Genomic DNA, 13,817 nt, shown 5'->3' on the forward strand with positions numbered 1-13,817 from the left:
ATAAAACCAAGTTGAAAGTGATAGTTGTTCAGGTTTTTTTATTTAGATGGACTATATGTCCTACAAATTAAACCCTTCCTTACCAAACCCAGAAAATAAAAATCACAGTCTCCATCTAGAGCTTTCTTTCAACTTTTTTTCTCCCATGCAACCACCAATAAGTCACTCTCTTTTAGACTGAAAACAAGCACAACAGATGTCAACTCCCAAATGATGTGCCATTCAGAAAGGAATTCAAAGTCTTATATTCAGTGTAAAGTTTAAGTAACGCTAAGGCAGTATACAACGGATATGACAGCAGTGTTACATTCATACAGTAAAGAAAAGGTACCTTTAAATCCTTATCTTCTGTTTTACCACTTACCTACAGAAATAGCCAGATCCACATTTGTGGAAGATTTCTTCATGTAATGTAACACAGCCTCCAGACATCCTTCTTTATTGAATATGGATACTGCGGTATTACTGCATTCACTAATGCATAAAAAACATTAATAAACCACTTTTCTCAGGGGAAAAAAACCAACCTGTAACAACATTTTAAGTAACATGTTCTCACTATCATATTATAAAACCTACCTAAGAATTACTCATTGGACAAGGAGCTATCCTTCATTATCGAGATTATGATTAACTCTATATAAAATGGAGAAATGGAAGCTCCATTACCCTGGACACCCTTGAGGTAAGCTGGCTTCTGCCAGCTGCTTCCTCACATACACTCTTCAGGAGTTTATTTCAGAGCCCAAGTACACTCTCACACAGACAGAACCAGCCAGAGTGGGAAAGGCTGCTTACAGCTGTGGGCTAAAAGCCAGGCCAAGGCTTTCTGCAATCATCAAAGACTTCATCCACAAACCCATATACAGCAGAGTGGGCTGTTGTCTCTCACATTAATATTCACTTCCTCCAGAAAATGACTGCTCTTAACATTCCATAAGGCATGCTAAATCCATGCTAAATGTGACATTTACTTTAATTATTTAACAGTGGGATTTGCATTTCTTCAAGTTTTCCCAGCTATTCCCATTTTTTAAATAATATATTGATACAAGACAAACTCAACTGGAAAAGCATGGGACCTAACTAGTTATAAAGGTCTTAAAAATATTACTTTTGAAAATATCATGTGTCAACATCAATGTCAGCCCCAATTTTATCAGTACCAAACTTAGCAACAGTTCATGGTCACTGCCACAAAGTTCAAAATACAGAAGCAATTTACAGCACCCTTAATGATTATAGTTCCTGTTCCAAAGCACTTATGTCTCCAAAAGCAATACAAAAAACAAACACAAAACATAGCTGAGTCAGAGTTACAGACGGTCATGTATTCTGCATAAGGTGCTGAGCAAGCAGTTTTTGTACTGTTCTAGATTCCAATCCCTAAAAAAAAGGCCTCATTTACAAATGAGGTCTCAAGCCAGCAGCTAGACCATACAGATACACATGGAGACAGCTCCACTGATTTAGAGTACAAAATAAAATTCTGGACTGAAGTGCATAATGATGTGGAGCTGTCACAAAATAAAGAGAAATAGTACAAAATTAAAGAACTTTCAGAACAGGTTTATATCACTTCAATGTTCATAGCCTCTTCTGTATGAATACTGTTGCCATTTCTCTTCCTTCACCTGGTCTTTCCAATGTAAACTGCTAATGGAACAATTCACATTCTTTCTCATATCATTAAGTAGATTTGTATCAGTGCTTCGGTCACTAAGGGATAGTTTGTCCAAACACTTAACTTTTGGAACGATCTGCAGAGTGAGGAAGCAGTGCTAAATCTCCTCATATTCCCAGAACACTGTAGGCCCTAGATCAGAATGTAATTTTCTTTGTCTCCTGTATCATCGTAAGGATCTACAGGAACTGCACGCAAGACCTAACAAGTCAAACTGTACAGGAAACTACGACAAAGTATTCAAAAAACAGTATCAAAACTTTGGATGAAAAAACAATAAGAAAAACAAATTGGCACTACCCTAAAACTGACCAATTTTGTGCACTTCTAGAATTCTTCACTTATGGAAGTAATTTATGGCAAAAGATAAACTTGTATTTCATATGAGGGCTTGCTATTTATTAAGCAAGGCACAAACAGGAGCCAGACAATCAGACATTAGAATCAGTAACCTAACATATCTTCCTGTATAAGAAACTTTTGCCTCAATTCACATGCTCTCATTCAGGATATCTCTTCTAATGTGTGTTTACACAGCACTTACCATACATTCCACAGCAAATTAATAGCCTCATTGGCTATGTCTTCAATGTAATTTTTATTCATCTCTCTGCCTTTCTTTGGAGAGAGCTGGTTAGCATCTAGTCCAGTGCTACACTACAAACAAGAGAATCAGGGTTGGGAAACAGACAAGCCAAGACAAAAATAAAAAACTTAAAAACATTAGCAGCAGGACAGGACTCTCATCAAGTGTTTATTATCAGAAAATCTGACTAGTTTCCTATTCTCTATGAAAACTGGGCCACAATAGAACTGAAAAACTCCTAATTTATTCTGTTATATAAAGACTCTCATAGTACTTGCTTTGCATTCAATAGTCTTCAGAAGCATTTTTTAATTAAAAAATAGCAATATCAGAATTTGAAATGCTGTTTCTTGTTAGTACAGTCTGTATGCAATTTTCAACAGTTCTTTCTAATCACACTAATTAATTCAGCTAGTATTTTGTTGTGCTTTACAATAATGCTATTACCCATATTTTTAAATGGGGAAGAACATACAGAAAGTGATGGTATTGCTCAAGGCTGCTCATACAAAGACAGCAGGTGACAGAATTCAATGCAATTTCCAAACTGCACTGCAACACCTAGACCAAACAAAGAATAGGTATTCAGCACAGATTATTCTACAACAGCAGTAACTACTCAACTGTACATCCAAGCTTTCATTTAGACAAAATCGTTTACCAAAAAACCTCACTAGAATAACATTGCAACATAAATGTTGGATCTGGATCTTGACTGACAGAGTAGACTTGTCTTCACTGATGCTTCAGACTTCAATCTCAAGACCCTGTATGCAAAAGCCATCCTAGGCAGCTAACTCCACCATGGACCCAAGGTAGCAGAGCAGGAGGCAAAAGCAAATGGTTTGAAATATCTGGAACAATTTTTGCAATATTAAACTTCCTGAAATGTTCCCTTAAAATATCTTTCAAATATTTTATCTTAACTACAAAAACTGAACTATTTTTGAAAATAAGAAAATTCAATGGCTAAAACAGTTTTAAAATTAGAATAAAATCAACACACCTCTTTCAGAAGTGCAACAAGGGGTGTCATGATGTCTTTTGTCACCATGTCATCACAGACTTCAAATCCTCCACAAGCACTCAGATTTCTGGGTGGGGGGGCAGAAAAGCTTTCGATCAGATGTAAAACTTTCAAGGAATGTTTCAAAAAAATCCCAAAACAAGCCAAAGAGACCACACATTCGGTACTCTTCTCTGAAGATTAGGGTACTTTTTGTTTTAAAAATTAGTCTGCTTACTTAGTAACTTTAGTCTTTTATCTTTCTAACATAAAGGCTAACTTTGGTGTTAGGAAAAAAAATATTCCACTTCTTGTTTAGTGCAATCAGAAAGCTTACCTGTACTAAATCATGGTTTCTGTCAGATGTTTCTCAGTGTAAGATACAACAGGAATGCTAACAAGTATTATTATTATCATCACATTTTTATACAAATAAAGCAAGCTGTAGGTCTAAGCACAGAACACAAACTCTGAATGATGCTGTTCAATGCTTAACAAGTTTCTCATGAAGCCAGCTACACGCATTCTCTAATCAACCCACTGCTCCTACAGCATTTCATGACGTGAAATGTCATACTAACAGCATTCCAGCTATTCCTTCACATTAGCGTTGATTTTTTTTTTCCCTAGCATAAGGACAGAAAGCAGTGTGTTCCACTGGAAGCAGATAAAATGATAGTAACCAACTTAAACCTGCTCCCAACATTGAAGTCTCGTAGCAGCCTATCAGACCAAGAAAAGCCCCTCTCTCAAGGACTTTGACTGACATAGGCATACTTACTCAAATCAGAGTTAAAGCAAGAGAGGTTGGCTTTCAAGTCCATGGCTTTTAACAGCCAAAACCCACTCTTCTCTCTATCTTGCCAGGAGTACCTCATTCTAGCTGAATATTAAAAATTGCTTACCGAAGAGCACCTGCAGCTGTCTCACGAACAGCTAAACTGTGATCCATCAGCAACGGCCCTAAGCATCGCACAACGTCCCTCTGCAGAAAGGCTGGGATGACCTGCTTCTGCTGCAACAGCTTGGAAATACTGGCACAGGCATACTCTCGCACTTCAGCACTTGGATGCTGCAGCTGGGGAGACACAAACGGGGCAGATGAGGGGTGAGGGAAAAGGAAGATGGAAGTTTTTGTTGAGTGAAAAGACTGATCTGCTTTTTGATTTGCAGGTCCAGCCTGGTAGCTCCTGTTTTACTGCTCCTGAATGGAACTGAGAGTTCTGAAATTCCATAGAAGTTTATAAATCTTTGACTGGGTTATAGATGTTAACTATATAACGACATAAATACTGTTCTGAGTGTTTAACAAGAGACCCATAGTTCAGCCACAGATTTGACACTAGCTGGCACTGGTGAGACCTCTTATCTACTTTCAATTACCATGTTTTTAACAATAAGACAAAAGTGGGGGGGGAAATATGATCAAGAAAGTACACCAGATGTAGCTCATGGCACCATAAAGAAAAAATGAAAAATCAAACAACAATTTTTAAAAAAGTCTTTAGACTAAATCCAACTATTTAAAGGCAAGCAGCAAGCACTCTCTGCATCTACAACATGACAATGACATGTGCTGTAACAGATGCAAGAACTGAAAACCATAAAAATAATAGGAGTGGTGCGTGTCCTGGAAGGTCATGGAGTTTGTTGAAACACAACAGAAAATATAAACATTGGCTGAAGAGCAGAGCAGAAAAGACTGGCACACCAGATCCTGCCTCACTGAAAATGACAGAAGTCTGAGTTGATCCTCATCTGGAGTTTTCAAAAGTTATTTATTTTTTAAACGAAATTAATTTCTAAATTAATTTAAATTAGTTTCTGTTAATTCAGAACAATAATCAAGCAGTGATGTGGATCCTGGACTCGTCGCTCTGGTTACCTGTAGGGACACTCTCCAGTCGGGCAGACTGAACCCAAGCACCGCAAGAATTGCATCCCGGGACGAGGAGCACAGAGCAGCTCCTTGTCCTGCCCTAGCCTCCCTGAACCGGTTAGACAGGCGAGAACAGTACCCCAGAAGGGGTGCCAGGCCCGGGGGAGAAAGACGGTAGCTGCCGGCCGTCCCGGGGCGCGACCGCCGCCGCCTCTCCTGCGCAGTCGTGACGCAGGAGAAGCGACGCGGCGGCAGACGGGACGGGACGGGCGGCACGGCTCCGCGGCTCCTTCCCGCGCCCGAGGTCGGGCGGGCGGCACCACACCCGGTCCCTCGCCCGACACCGCCGGGGAGAGCCGAGACACGGCCCCATCTTCCCCCACAGCAGCAGGCACAGCCCCCAGCGGCCCCGCAGCCCCCCACCTGGCCGGGCCGCGGCTGCCGGCGCTGCCCGCTCCCGCGCTCCTGAGAGGGGGTCGCACCGAGCCCGCCCTCCCCCCACACTCGCTTTGACGGCCGCCGCCGCTCCTCGCTCGCACCTTCTCCAGCAGCTCGGCGGCCGGCTCTTCCTCGGGGCTGCTCTCTCCGTCGGGACCCTGTTCGAGGCCGGTGGGGGAGAAGGGGGCTCTGCGGAACCGCCGGGCCCGGCTCTTCCCCATGGCTCCGCGGCCGCCGCGCCGCTCGGCGCCGGCGCACCCACGTGCGGCTCCCGCGCAGGCGCAGCCCGGCCCTGCCGCCAGGCCCGGCCCCGCCGCCAGGCCCGGCCCCGCTCCCCCCCAGCCCGCCTTGCTGCCCGGTGAGGAGGTTTCTAATCACAGACACAGCGAAGCGGCATAAGGCTATCCCTGGCCCACACGCAGCTCAGGACAGCGGCTGGGAGAGCACCGCCATCGAGGTAAACGAAACACTCAGGGTTGCTCAGTGAATCGGGATTAACTTGCCCCATAACCCAAACATCAACAGTACCTTCAGTGTGTTCAGGGACATTATTTCTACTCTGAACGTTTCTCCAGGTTAAAAACTCCAACAACGCCATGTTTCCTTTACCAGCACTTACAGAGGCAAGATTGACCTGCAGGAGGGAGAAGTAGAAGGACTTTCTCGTGTCACTAGCTTACATTTTAAGAACCACATCAAACACAGAAAGTGGTGCTCCAGTATCAAAGTTACAGGCTTCAGTTACAAACTGCTGAAGTTCTTCTGTGTTCACTCAAGATCTGTATTTGCACAGTACAAAAGAAGAGAGCAGCTATTTATACAAAGTATTTATTTTATACACATTTACCTACAAAATATACAGCAGTTAAAAATAATGAATGGGCAGAAGACTTGCAAAAAGTCCAGGAGACAATGTCTCAATTGACAAAGTTACATCAACAGGCTGCCTTTAAAAGCCAGTCTACCTTGTAGTAGGAATTACTGAAGTTGCAACAGCTTTGCAGTTTTAGTCAATTAAAAGGGTCTGAAACAAGTAAAAAGGCACCTTGAACAACTCAAAACTCTTAAAACTCTTTACAATTTTAGCTATTGAGAAGTTACACTATATGCATTTAACATCCACATCTTGTTTTTAAACACTCTGAATAACAAATCTGGTTATTTCATTGTGGCACTCTTTACATTTTCTTCACCAAAGATGAAGTTACACATTTGCAATACTAGTCTCATATTCAGCCTATCGCTGCATAAAAATCCACTCAGGATGTTCATGTGGATTTAAGATACAGTACAAACTTGCAAATGGGAAGATACAGGCATATTTAAGACAATTTTTTAAATATTAAAATCTTAAAATAGCAGTGTTGGGAACCAGATAGAACAAGGAACTAGGTATGACCACAATGCAGGTGGCTGGTGCACTGTACATACAGTCTGACAAAAGCGATCCTTGATGTCTTTGCAAAGTTCTCCAACAGCAAGACCCATCTTCTCCAGCACAGACAGTCTTTCTGCAAGCCTTTTACCAGTCCCAGAGTGACCAGGAGACAAGAACAGCTGTAATGAGTAAGTGTGCCAATAAAACATCATGGGAATGGTAAGTTTTCCTTTCAATACTGTTCATGAGGAAAAAAAAAAATCTATACAGCGAATATTACTCCTTTTCCTGAACATTGGCATTGATCTGCTATTTACAATAGCTTACAAAGACACGTAACACAAACAAGGTTTGATTTTCAAGTTCAACTTCATAGCCGATTGACATACTTCACCTGTATGTTCTGTTCTAGCTGAAGTAAAAAAGTGACACTAATACTGAAAAAGAGGTAATCAGAAGTAGCAAAAGCGCTGATAATATGATGACAAAGAATTTGGATAAATAGTCAAGAAAGTAATATTGCACACTTTCACTGTCAACTGTGTAAGACTTTCACTCCCAGGCAGTGACAACCAGTCCTGTTTGGTGGTTTGAGTTTTTTTGCTGTCATACTACCTTTAAAAAAGGTCATTTTTGGTTTCCATGGCAGTGGAAAAAAAAGAGAAGGAAGACAGCCCTTATTGAACATGAGGCCTAGGTTTCAAAATTAATTTTCCAGTCTGCAAGACAAAAAAAATTAAGTTTAGACCCTGAGAGTTGAGCTCAATAATTGTACTTCAAGTTCAATTAAGTTCAATTTGAAAAACGACGCGCAGAACATCAAGCAATCTACATTCCACTTTTACAGACACATAGAGTGTATAAAAGTTCTGTTCAGAAGAACTTGTGTCTCTTTTTAAAATTATTTGCATTTAAAAAAAGCCAAACACAGAATGAAACACCCAAAGCAATGAACCACTAACACTTACATCATCACAGGACATATTATATTCTGCCAAAACAGTTCGACATCGGGCTGCTATACTGTGTGAACTGTGTCAAGGAAAGCAGCCACTTAGATACAGAGTAAGTAAAACCCAAAAAAGCAGTATTAGCTCAGGCCTCAATAACAGGTGTAACTACAACACTTTTAACCTGGCAAACACAATCGAAGGATACATTGATGGTGCCACCACTCTTTTATGTATTCCAGCAAAGAACAAGCCTATTAGGGTAATACAGCTAATTGTGAAAAATGGGTGATTCCAAAGTGATGTGAAAAATGACACCTAGGAAAGAAATCAGATTAGTCTCACTATATTCTAAAACATATACAAAGTTGCTGCCTAGGTTCACTTATTTTAAAAAGAAACACTGCTCCTAGTCATTTCTAAGTACTTGTGAACAGCTCTTTAGATAAGCTTTCAAGCTGCAGTGCCCCAGCACAACAACTCCAGACTGCTTGAGAGCTTAACTAAAAATGATCTCCCAGTGTCATGGAAGAACCACCTTCAGCCTTTCAGTTTTCAAGATACCATACTACCTGCCTGTAACAGAGAGCTATGAAACAGACTACAGTCAGGATGAGCATGCTCTTTACCTTTTGTGTCTCAGGGTCTATCAACCAATTCCAAGCACCAGTTGCTGTGCAGACTGATACCACTATCAGAATCACTGATAAGAGAAAAAAAAAAAAAAGAATCAAGAGTCATACACAGAACAACCCGCTCCTATTAAACAGCATTTCTTTTTCAGCAGCAGCTCTAAACCACTTATTTCTTCTTTGATTTCTGAGGGAGAAGCAGCTTCTACTTGGAAGGCAGAAAAGCAAATAGGCCAAGAAACTTTTACTGTTTGAAACCATAAAGATTCTGTTCCAAGTATTCTGGACAAGATGAGCAGGTACCAAAACCTGAGTTCTGTCCAGTAAAATCTTATGTTTTGAAAAGATTAACATTTCTTAAAAAAAAACAAAAAAACCCCAAACTCCACAGCCAACACATATGAGTTGGAGGACTGGAATAAGAGTTATATCAAATGTTCAGTATGCTGCTTGAGTTTATGCAATCTAAGTAATTCTCCATAAAACTGCAGAGCAGAACTTAGAACTTAAGTTTCTGTCCTGCTATCTCTTTGCCATGGCACCAGCAGTTTCTGTGACACAGCTTAAGTTCTATTATGCTCCCCATTGCAATCAACAAAATTACAAGTAAGGAAAGCTGACACAGAGGAAAAGCAGCACAAAATTTAAACAGGAGTCAGAGGGTGTGCTAGCTTTAGAACATAAAGATTAATGAAAACCTCTACACGTCCAGAATGGCTTAGGAAGAACAATCGGTTCACTGTAAATGGATAATGCTAGATACATATTAGAGTACCACAAAATACTAGACTGATTTTCAGAGACTATAAAGGGCTGGGTAACAAGGGTTGATGGAAATAGAACACAGAACAAATATAAAGTTAGAGAAAGCTCATATTCACTGCACATTTGTCAGTTTGATCGTTTTCTGTGAAGTCTGAAGTTCTGGATGCAAAGTCTTTTGCCAGGTGGAAACAAAACAAAACCCAACACAAAAAAACCTAGAGTTATCAGCTTTTAGGATCATGGGAAAGAATCTGAAAACAAAGCCTAGATATTAATGAAAGGTGATTTTCAGGTTTGCAAGACTGCTATAATTTACATTTAGTTGCATCCTCCTTATTAATATTATAATTTTAAAAAGGTAACACTAACAAGTCATGTTTCAAAACAAAGATGGAAGAGAACAATGAAAAGCATAGAGCTGCTTCTCTTTGTACTTTTTTTCCCCAGGATAGCAGGAGTAAAATTTAAGATTGGGTTAAATATCCCATTATAATTAAAGTTAAAAGTCCCTCTTCTATGTGAATTAAAAAACTAGTAAAACAAGCAGTTAGGAAAAAAACAAAGTTAGCTAAAAACACAACACTACGTACACAAACCTTGTTAAAATATACTTAGACATTTCCAGTATTTTTCCTTAATTATATCCAACACTGAGCAGCAATTCTGCAAGCCAGATGCATTCCCACAGCAGGTGTGCCCCAGTCATGCAGATTTACTTACAAATATCTGCTTGCTTTCCAACTGCCTTGAAACATGGCATTTTGGGGTTGAGGTATTTGGTTAGCTGTGTTTTGGGATAAGGCACTTTTTTTCCCTCTGGTTTTGTCATTCCTCCAGTTCTTTCATCTGAAGTTAACCTCTTGGCCTTTCAGGAGAAAGATGCTTCTCTACATATTCTAAAAAAATGGCTGTGTTCTTTGAGTATGGAAACTTGAGCAGAAACTTACAACAAAAAAAGCAGCCTGTTTCCACCACAGACTATGTATCAGCGGGCAGCATATCTTGGGTATTTTCTGCCTTACCCACTTCTTAAAGCTTTCCTGCTAGAACAATGATGAGGTCATATTTTGCCCTCAAGGCACACTGCTATAACTTTTTCACCTTCAATTTTATTGACACTCTCTCATCCAATCATATTAAAGTAACTACAGTTACTGACAGAGAAGTCTGAGCCTCCAAGAAACCAAAACAAAGCAAATACAACAACTTACTGTCCCAGCTATGTCCAGAATAATTCAATCCTGTGCCAATTCAATCCTGATCTCATTTTTTTTAGCTCTGGCTAAAGGATTAGTTTGGTATCTTGTATTATCTTGTTGCAGAATGTTTGAATGTATGCCACAGAAATTTTAAACAGAGTTTAAGCAGATATTTTTGTTTGGGCAAACAAAGGTATCTTTTACGCTGGTAAATCTAAAACACTTGATAATCCTGTTTATCCTTTGGAACATCAAACTTACTTCTCCAACGTCCTGTAGCTGGTTGCAAACATGCAATATATTCAGTAAGTCGTCTTTCAAAAGCTTTGAGATCTGGGAGGATGTATAACAAGCATAATTAGATCTTCACCTATTTAGTCAAATTTTAATGTAAAAGATAAAATGAATTCATTTTTCCTCTGAGCAAACCCACTTCTTAAACAAGCAGAGAAAACTAATGCAATGATAATTTGATGAAACAAAGGCACAAAGTAGCTTCATACAACTTTTTATCTAAAATATCATAATGGAGTTACACTGAATGCAAAGAAACACCCCCACTACCACCAAAGAAAACCAACATAGCTGAGAAATCAAGAGTATTTTAGACACGTTTAAAAATACTGAGTTGCCCAGGGAGGTTGTGGAGTCTCCTTCCTTTGAGGTCTTCAAGACCCACCTGGACACATTCCTGTGTGACCTGAACTAGGTTGATCCACTTCTGCAGCGGGGCTGGACTAGATGATCTCTAAAGGTCCCTTCCAACCTTGTCTATTTGTCAGATGTTCAAGGGATTATTTGTAGCAGCATGGCTTTAATGACTGGTTTGTACAAACTTTTGTACACATGTGTATGTAAAAACTCACAGCAAACACTAGTGCAACGATCTTACTTTAATTCTTTTCTTTACATAGATCTTTCTTCCTACTGCCATCACTTTCCCACAGCCTTTCCATTGAAAATACCGTTAAATGCCAAGTAACATTTCAATTTCATACTCCTAATTTGTTGTTTTAAAAAAACTTAGCCAATCACCTAATGTTTGTCTACAAGAAGCTGTTTCATATGAAGTCCATGTTAGATTTAAGCTTCTGTTCAATAAGGTCAATATTTGAAAACATTCCAGTCACAGCTAGAATTCTACCTGGAGTTAAGTTTTTGTAGCATAAACTTCATTTTCAGCAGAAGTGTTTTAGTTAGCATCACTCTAGAACTTTTTTCCTTCAACTTGCACCTCTTGCTAGATTATTTACCACAATAAAACAACTAGAGAATAACATTGGAAGAAATACACCCATTATAATCATTACCAATTCAGTTTTCCAAACTATAAATTTACTTCTAAGTGGTTTGCAGGTGAATTCTTGGGGGAATATTACGGCATCTTGACTTCAGCCACAGAACAGCTAACTAGTCTTAATTACTGCCAACAGCCCGGTAGTTACGGCCTATCCTCCACCTCCCTTCTGGGGAAGCTAAGCCACTGCCAGCAATTAAAGCTAATTAACTGTTCCCTGACTAGCACAAAGCCCTACAACCAGTCACTAATGTGAAAGGGGGAATAGAAGGCATACCATGAAAAGCTGCTATTTGAGAAATACCACCCTGTAGGCATACCACTGATAACACAGTTCTCAAGAAAACATTCATTTAATGTAAACAGTGTTAAAAATTAAAAAGGAAGCCTTTCAGAATACAGGAACTTAAAGCATTAACTTTTTTTTTCAGATATCCATGTTCTAAGAACTTTCTCTGAGTTTATCACTTTGGCACCTGGCAGCTGTAGCTAGCAAGGCACACTTCTTAGATTCCTCCAGCCTGTACAAACATAGCAACCAAGCCACGAAAATGCCCGATTATCATTTTTTGTTGACGTGCCTACCGCTAATATCTGCTACAAAACATCTGCCAAGTGTGAGATACTGATACATTTCAAAAATCTCTACCAGTCTGTATTTTGGACACTTCAAAACTCTTCTCAGGGTTTTGACATCCTGTAAACGATAACTTCAACTAACTTGTAACCCAAAACCATCAATGTTGTCAGAAAAGAGCAGACTATTTAAGGTCACATTCTTCACATGTAAGAGGAGCTAATGTCTAGTATGCTAGATGGGACTTAAAGCTCTAAGAAATGCATTTCACGTAAAAACCCATGAACAGACAAGTAGTTACGGCAGCACAAGCAGATTTTAATAAGCTAACGTCGAGGAGTCTTGCCGAGAAGTGAAAGGGAAAGCCCACGGGGCAACTCCCTCCTTCTCAAGAAAGGAAAGTGGCCGGCGGGCCGCTCAGGGAACCCTCAGCACAGGCCTGCCCCGCGGGTCCCGTTCTCCGCCTCCGCGGGACGGTCGGAGAGCAGCAGCAGCCCGCCCTCGAGCTGCGGTAGCCCCAGAGACCCCGCCCCAGCTCGCCTGTCTGGGCCGAGGAGGAGCGCCGGTCCCGGGAGCGCGGTGCTGAGGGAGCCGAGGCCTCCCGCGGCCGCTTCGCCCCCCTCAGGGCAGCGCCGCGGCGAGGCCCGCTCCAGAGGGACGAGTCAGCGCGCCCGGGCAGCCCAGGCACGGAGCCGAAAGCTCCCGGCGCGCCGAAGAGGCGACTCCGGGCTCGCTCCGGGCCGCCGCACTCACCCTCAGCCTGGTCCAGGGAGTTCATGGCGGGCGGGCGGAGGCAGCGAGCGCCGGCCGTGCCCCTCGCCGCCCCGCAGCCGCCCGCCGAACCGCCCAACCTGCCCCGCACGCCGCCCAGCCCCGCCCCCGCAATACCGCGGCGCCCGAGTGGCCAGCCTCCCGCCCGCCACGCCTCCCTCAGCAAGCGCGGCCCGCATTGGCTGCGGGGGGAGAGGACTTGGGTGCCGCCGTTTGAGGACGCCGGCGGCTCGGGCGGCAGCGTACGGCGGGAAGCTCTGAATCGCCTCAGAACGTGGAGCTCCCAAGCCCAGTAGCTCCGGGGCTCTCCTAGGGCGTCTTTCGCCGGCCGTGAGGTCACTGTCTGTAGCGGGAGAAGGGATGGGAGGCGTCTAAGTGTCGCTTCCCTTCCCTTCCCCTCGGCTATACTTAGAGCGGGCTTTCCTGCAGCCGCGGTGGGTTCCGGCTGTGCCCCCTCCCGCTGGCGGGCAGCGGCGCGGCACCTGAGGGACCGCCAGTAGCGGTGACTTGTCGGTGAGGCCTCTGCAGTGCTGCCTCACCCAGTCCCCCTCGTCCCGGCTGTCCCTCGGCCGTAACCATTCCCTCGGGGCTGGCGGCGTAGGAAGTAGCGGGTGTACCAAGGCAGTATTTAACCGTTGTACTTTTTTTATAGGTC

At 42.2% G+C, this 13,817-nt stretch overlaps 2 protein-coding genes across 6 annotated transcripts in view; both read right to left on the reverse strand.

Moving 5' to 3' along the window:
* HEATR3 (HEAT repeat containing 3) overlaps nt 1-7,106 on the reverse strand; it is a 24,055-nt gene extending 16,949 nt beyond the window's left edge. Inside the window, exons 1-6 of one of the 3 annotated variants that reach the window (XM_062007895.1) lie at nt 7,025-7,106; nt 6,122-6,227; nt 4,182-4,354; nt 3,277-3,364; nt 2,229-2,341; nt 365-474 (exon numbers count right to left, since the gene is read on the reverse strand). In XM_062007895.1, coding sequence (XP_061863879.1) covers nt 365-474; nt 2,229-2,341; nt 3,277-3,364; nt 4,182-4,354; nt 6,122-6,142 — 505 coding nt within the window. In that variant the 5' untranslated portion in view covers nt 6,143-6,227; nt 7,025-7,106. Of the gene's footprint in view, nt 1-364; nt 475-2,228; nt 2,342-2,745; nt 2,832-3,276; nt 3,365-4,181; nt 4,355-5,694; nt 5,842-6,121; nt 6,228-7,024 lie in introns of those variants that run through there. The other 2 variants (XM_062007894.1, XM_062007896.1) reach the window with 2 other exon arrangements.
* Nucleotides 6,406-13,251, reverse strand: CNEP1R1 (CTD nuclear envelope phosphatase 1 regulatory subunit 1). 3 transcript variants are annotated; one of them, XR_009819762.1, is made up of 7 exons: nt 13,145-13,251; nt 10,779-10,850; nt 8,551-8,624; nt 8,130-8,239; nt 7,940-7,994; nt 7,587-7,690; nt 6,406-7,150 (listed from the first exon to the last, which is right to left on the reverse strand). XR_009819762.1 is itself a non-coding variant. In XM_062007898.1 (6 exons), the coding sequence occupies exons 1-6, from the start codon at nt 13,167-13,169 to the stop codon at nt 7,649-7,651; spliced, it is 378 nt and encodes a 125-aa protein (XP_061863882.1). In that variant the 5' UTR covers nt 13,170-13,251; the 3' UTR covers nt 6,406-7,648. The 3 variants fall into 3 exon arrangements, 2 of the variants coding, with proteins under 2 accessions (XP_061863882.1, XP_061863883.1); XM_062007898.1 differs by having other exon boundaries at nt 6,406-7,690; XM_062007899.1 differs by lacking the exon at nt 10,779-10,850 and having other exon boundaries at nt 6,406-7,690.
* Between the last annotated feature and the right edge of the window lie 566 nt (nt 13,252-13,817).

Source organism: Colius striatus, chromosome 14 (assembly GCF_028858725.1).
Source record: "Colius striatus isolate bColStr4 chromosome 14, bColStr4.1.hap1, whole genome shotgun sequence".
In the NCBI taxonomy this organism is placed as follows: domain Eukaryota; kingdom Metazoa; phylum Chordata; class Aves; order Coliiformes; family Coliidae; genus Colius; species Colius striatus.

What these genes read in the sequence shown, in the direction of transcription:
- CNEP1R1 (XM_062007898.1), bottom strand. Translation starts at nt 13,169, where the DNA reads ATGAACTCCCTGGACCAGGCTGAGG. An exon ending in AGAGTGGTGGCACCATCAAT is followed by an intron (nt 7,995 to 8,129) that starts GTATCCTTCGAT and finishes CAGTTCACACAG; the next exon opens with TATAGCAGCCCGATGTCGAA. An exon ending in ATAATATGTCCTGTGATGAT is followed by an intron (nt 7,691 to 7,939) that starts GTAAGTGTTAGT and finishes TTTGTCTTGCAG; the next exon opens with ACTGGAAAATTAATTTTGAA.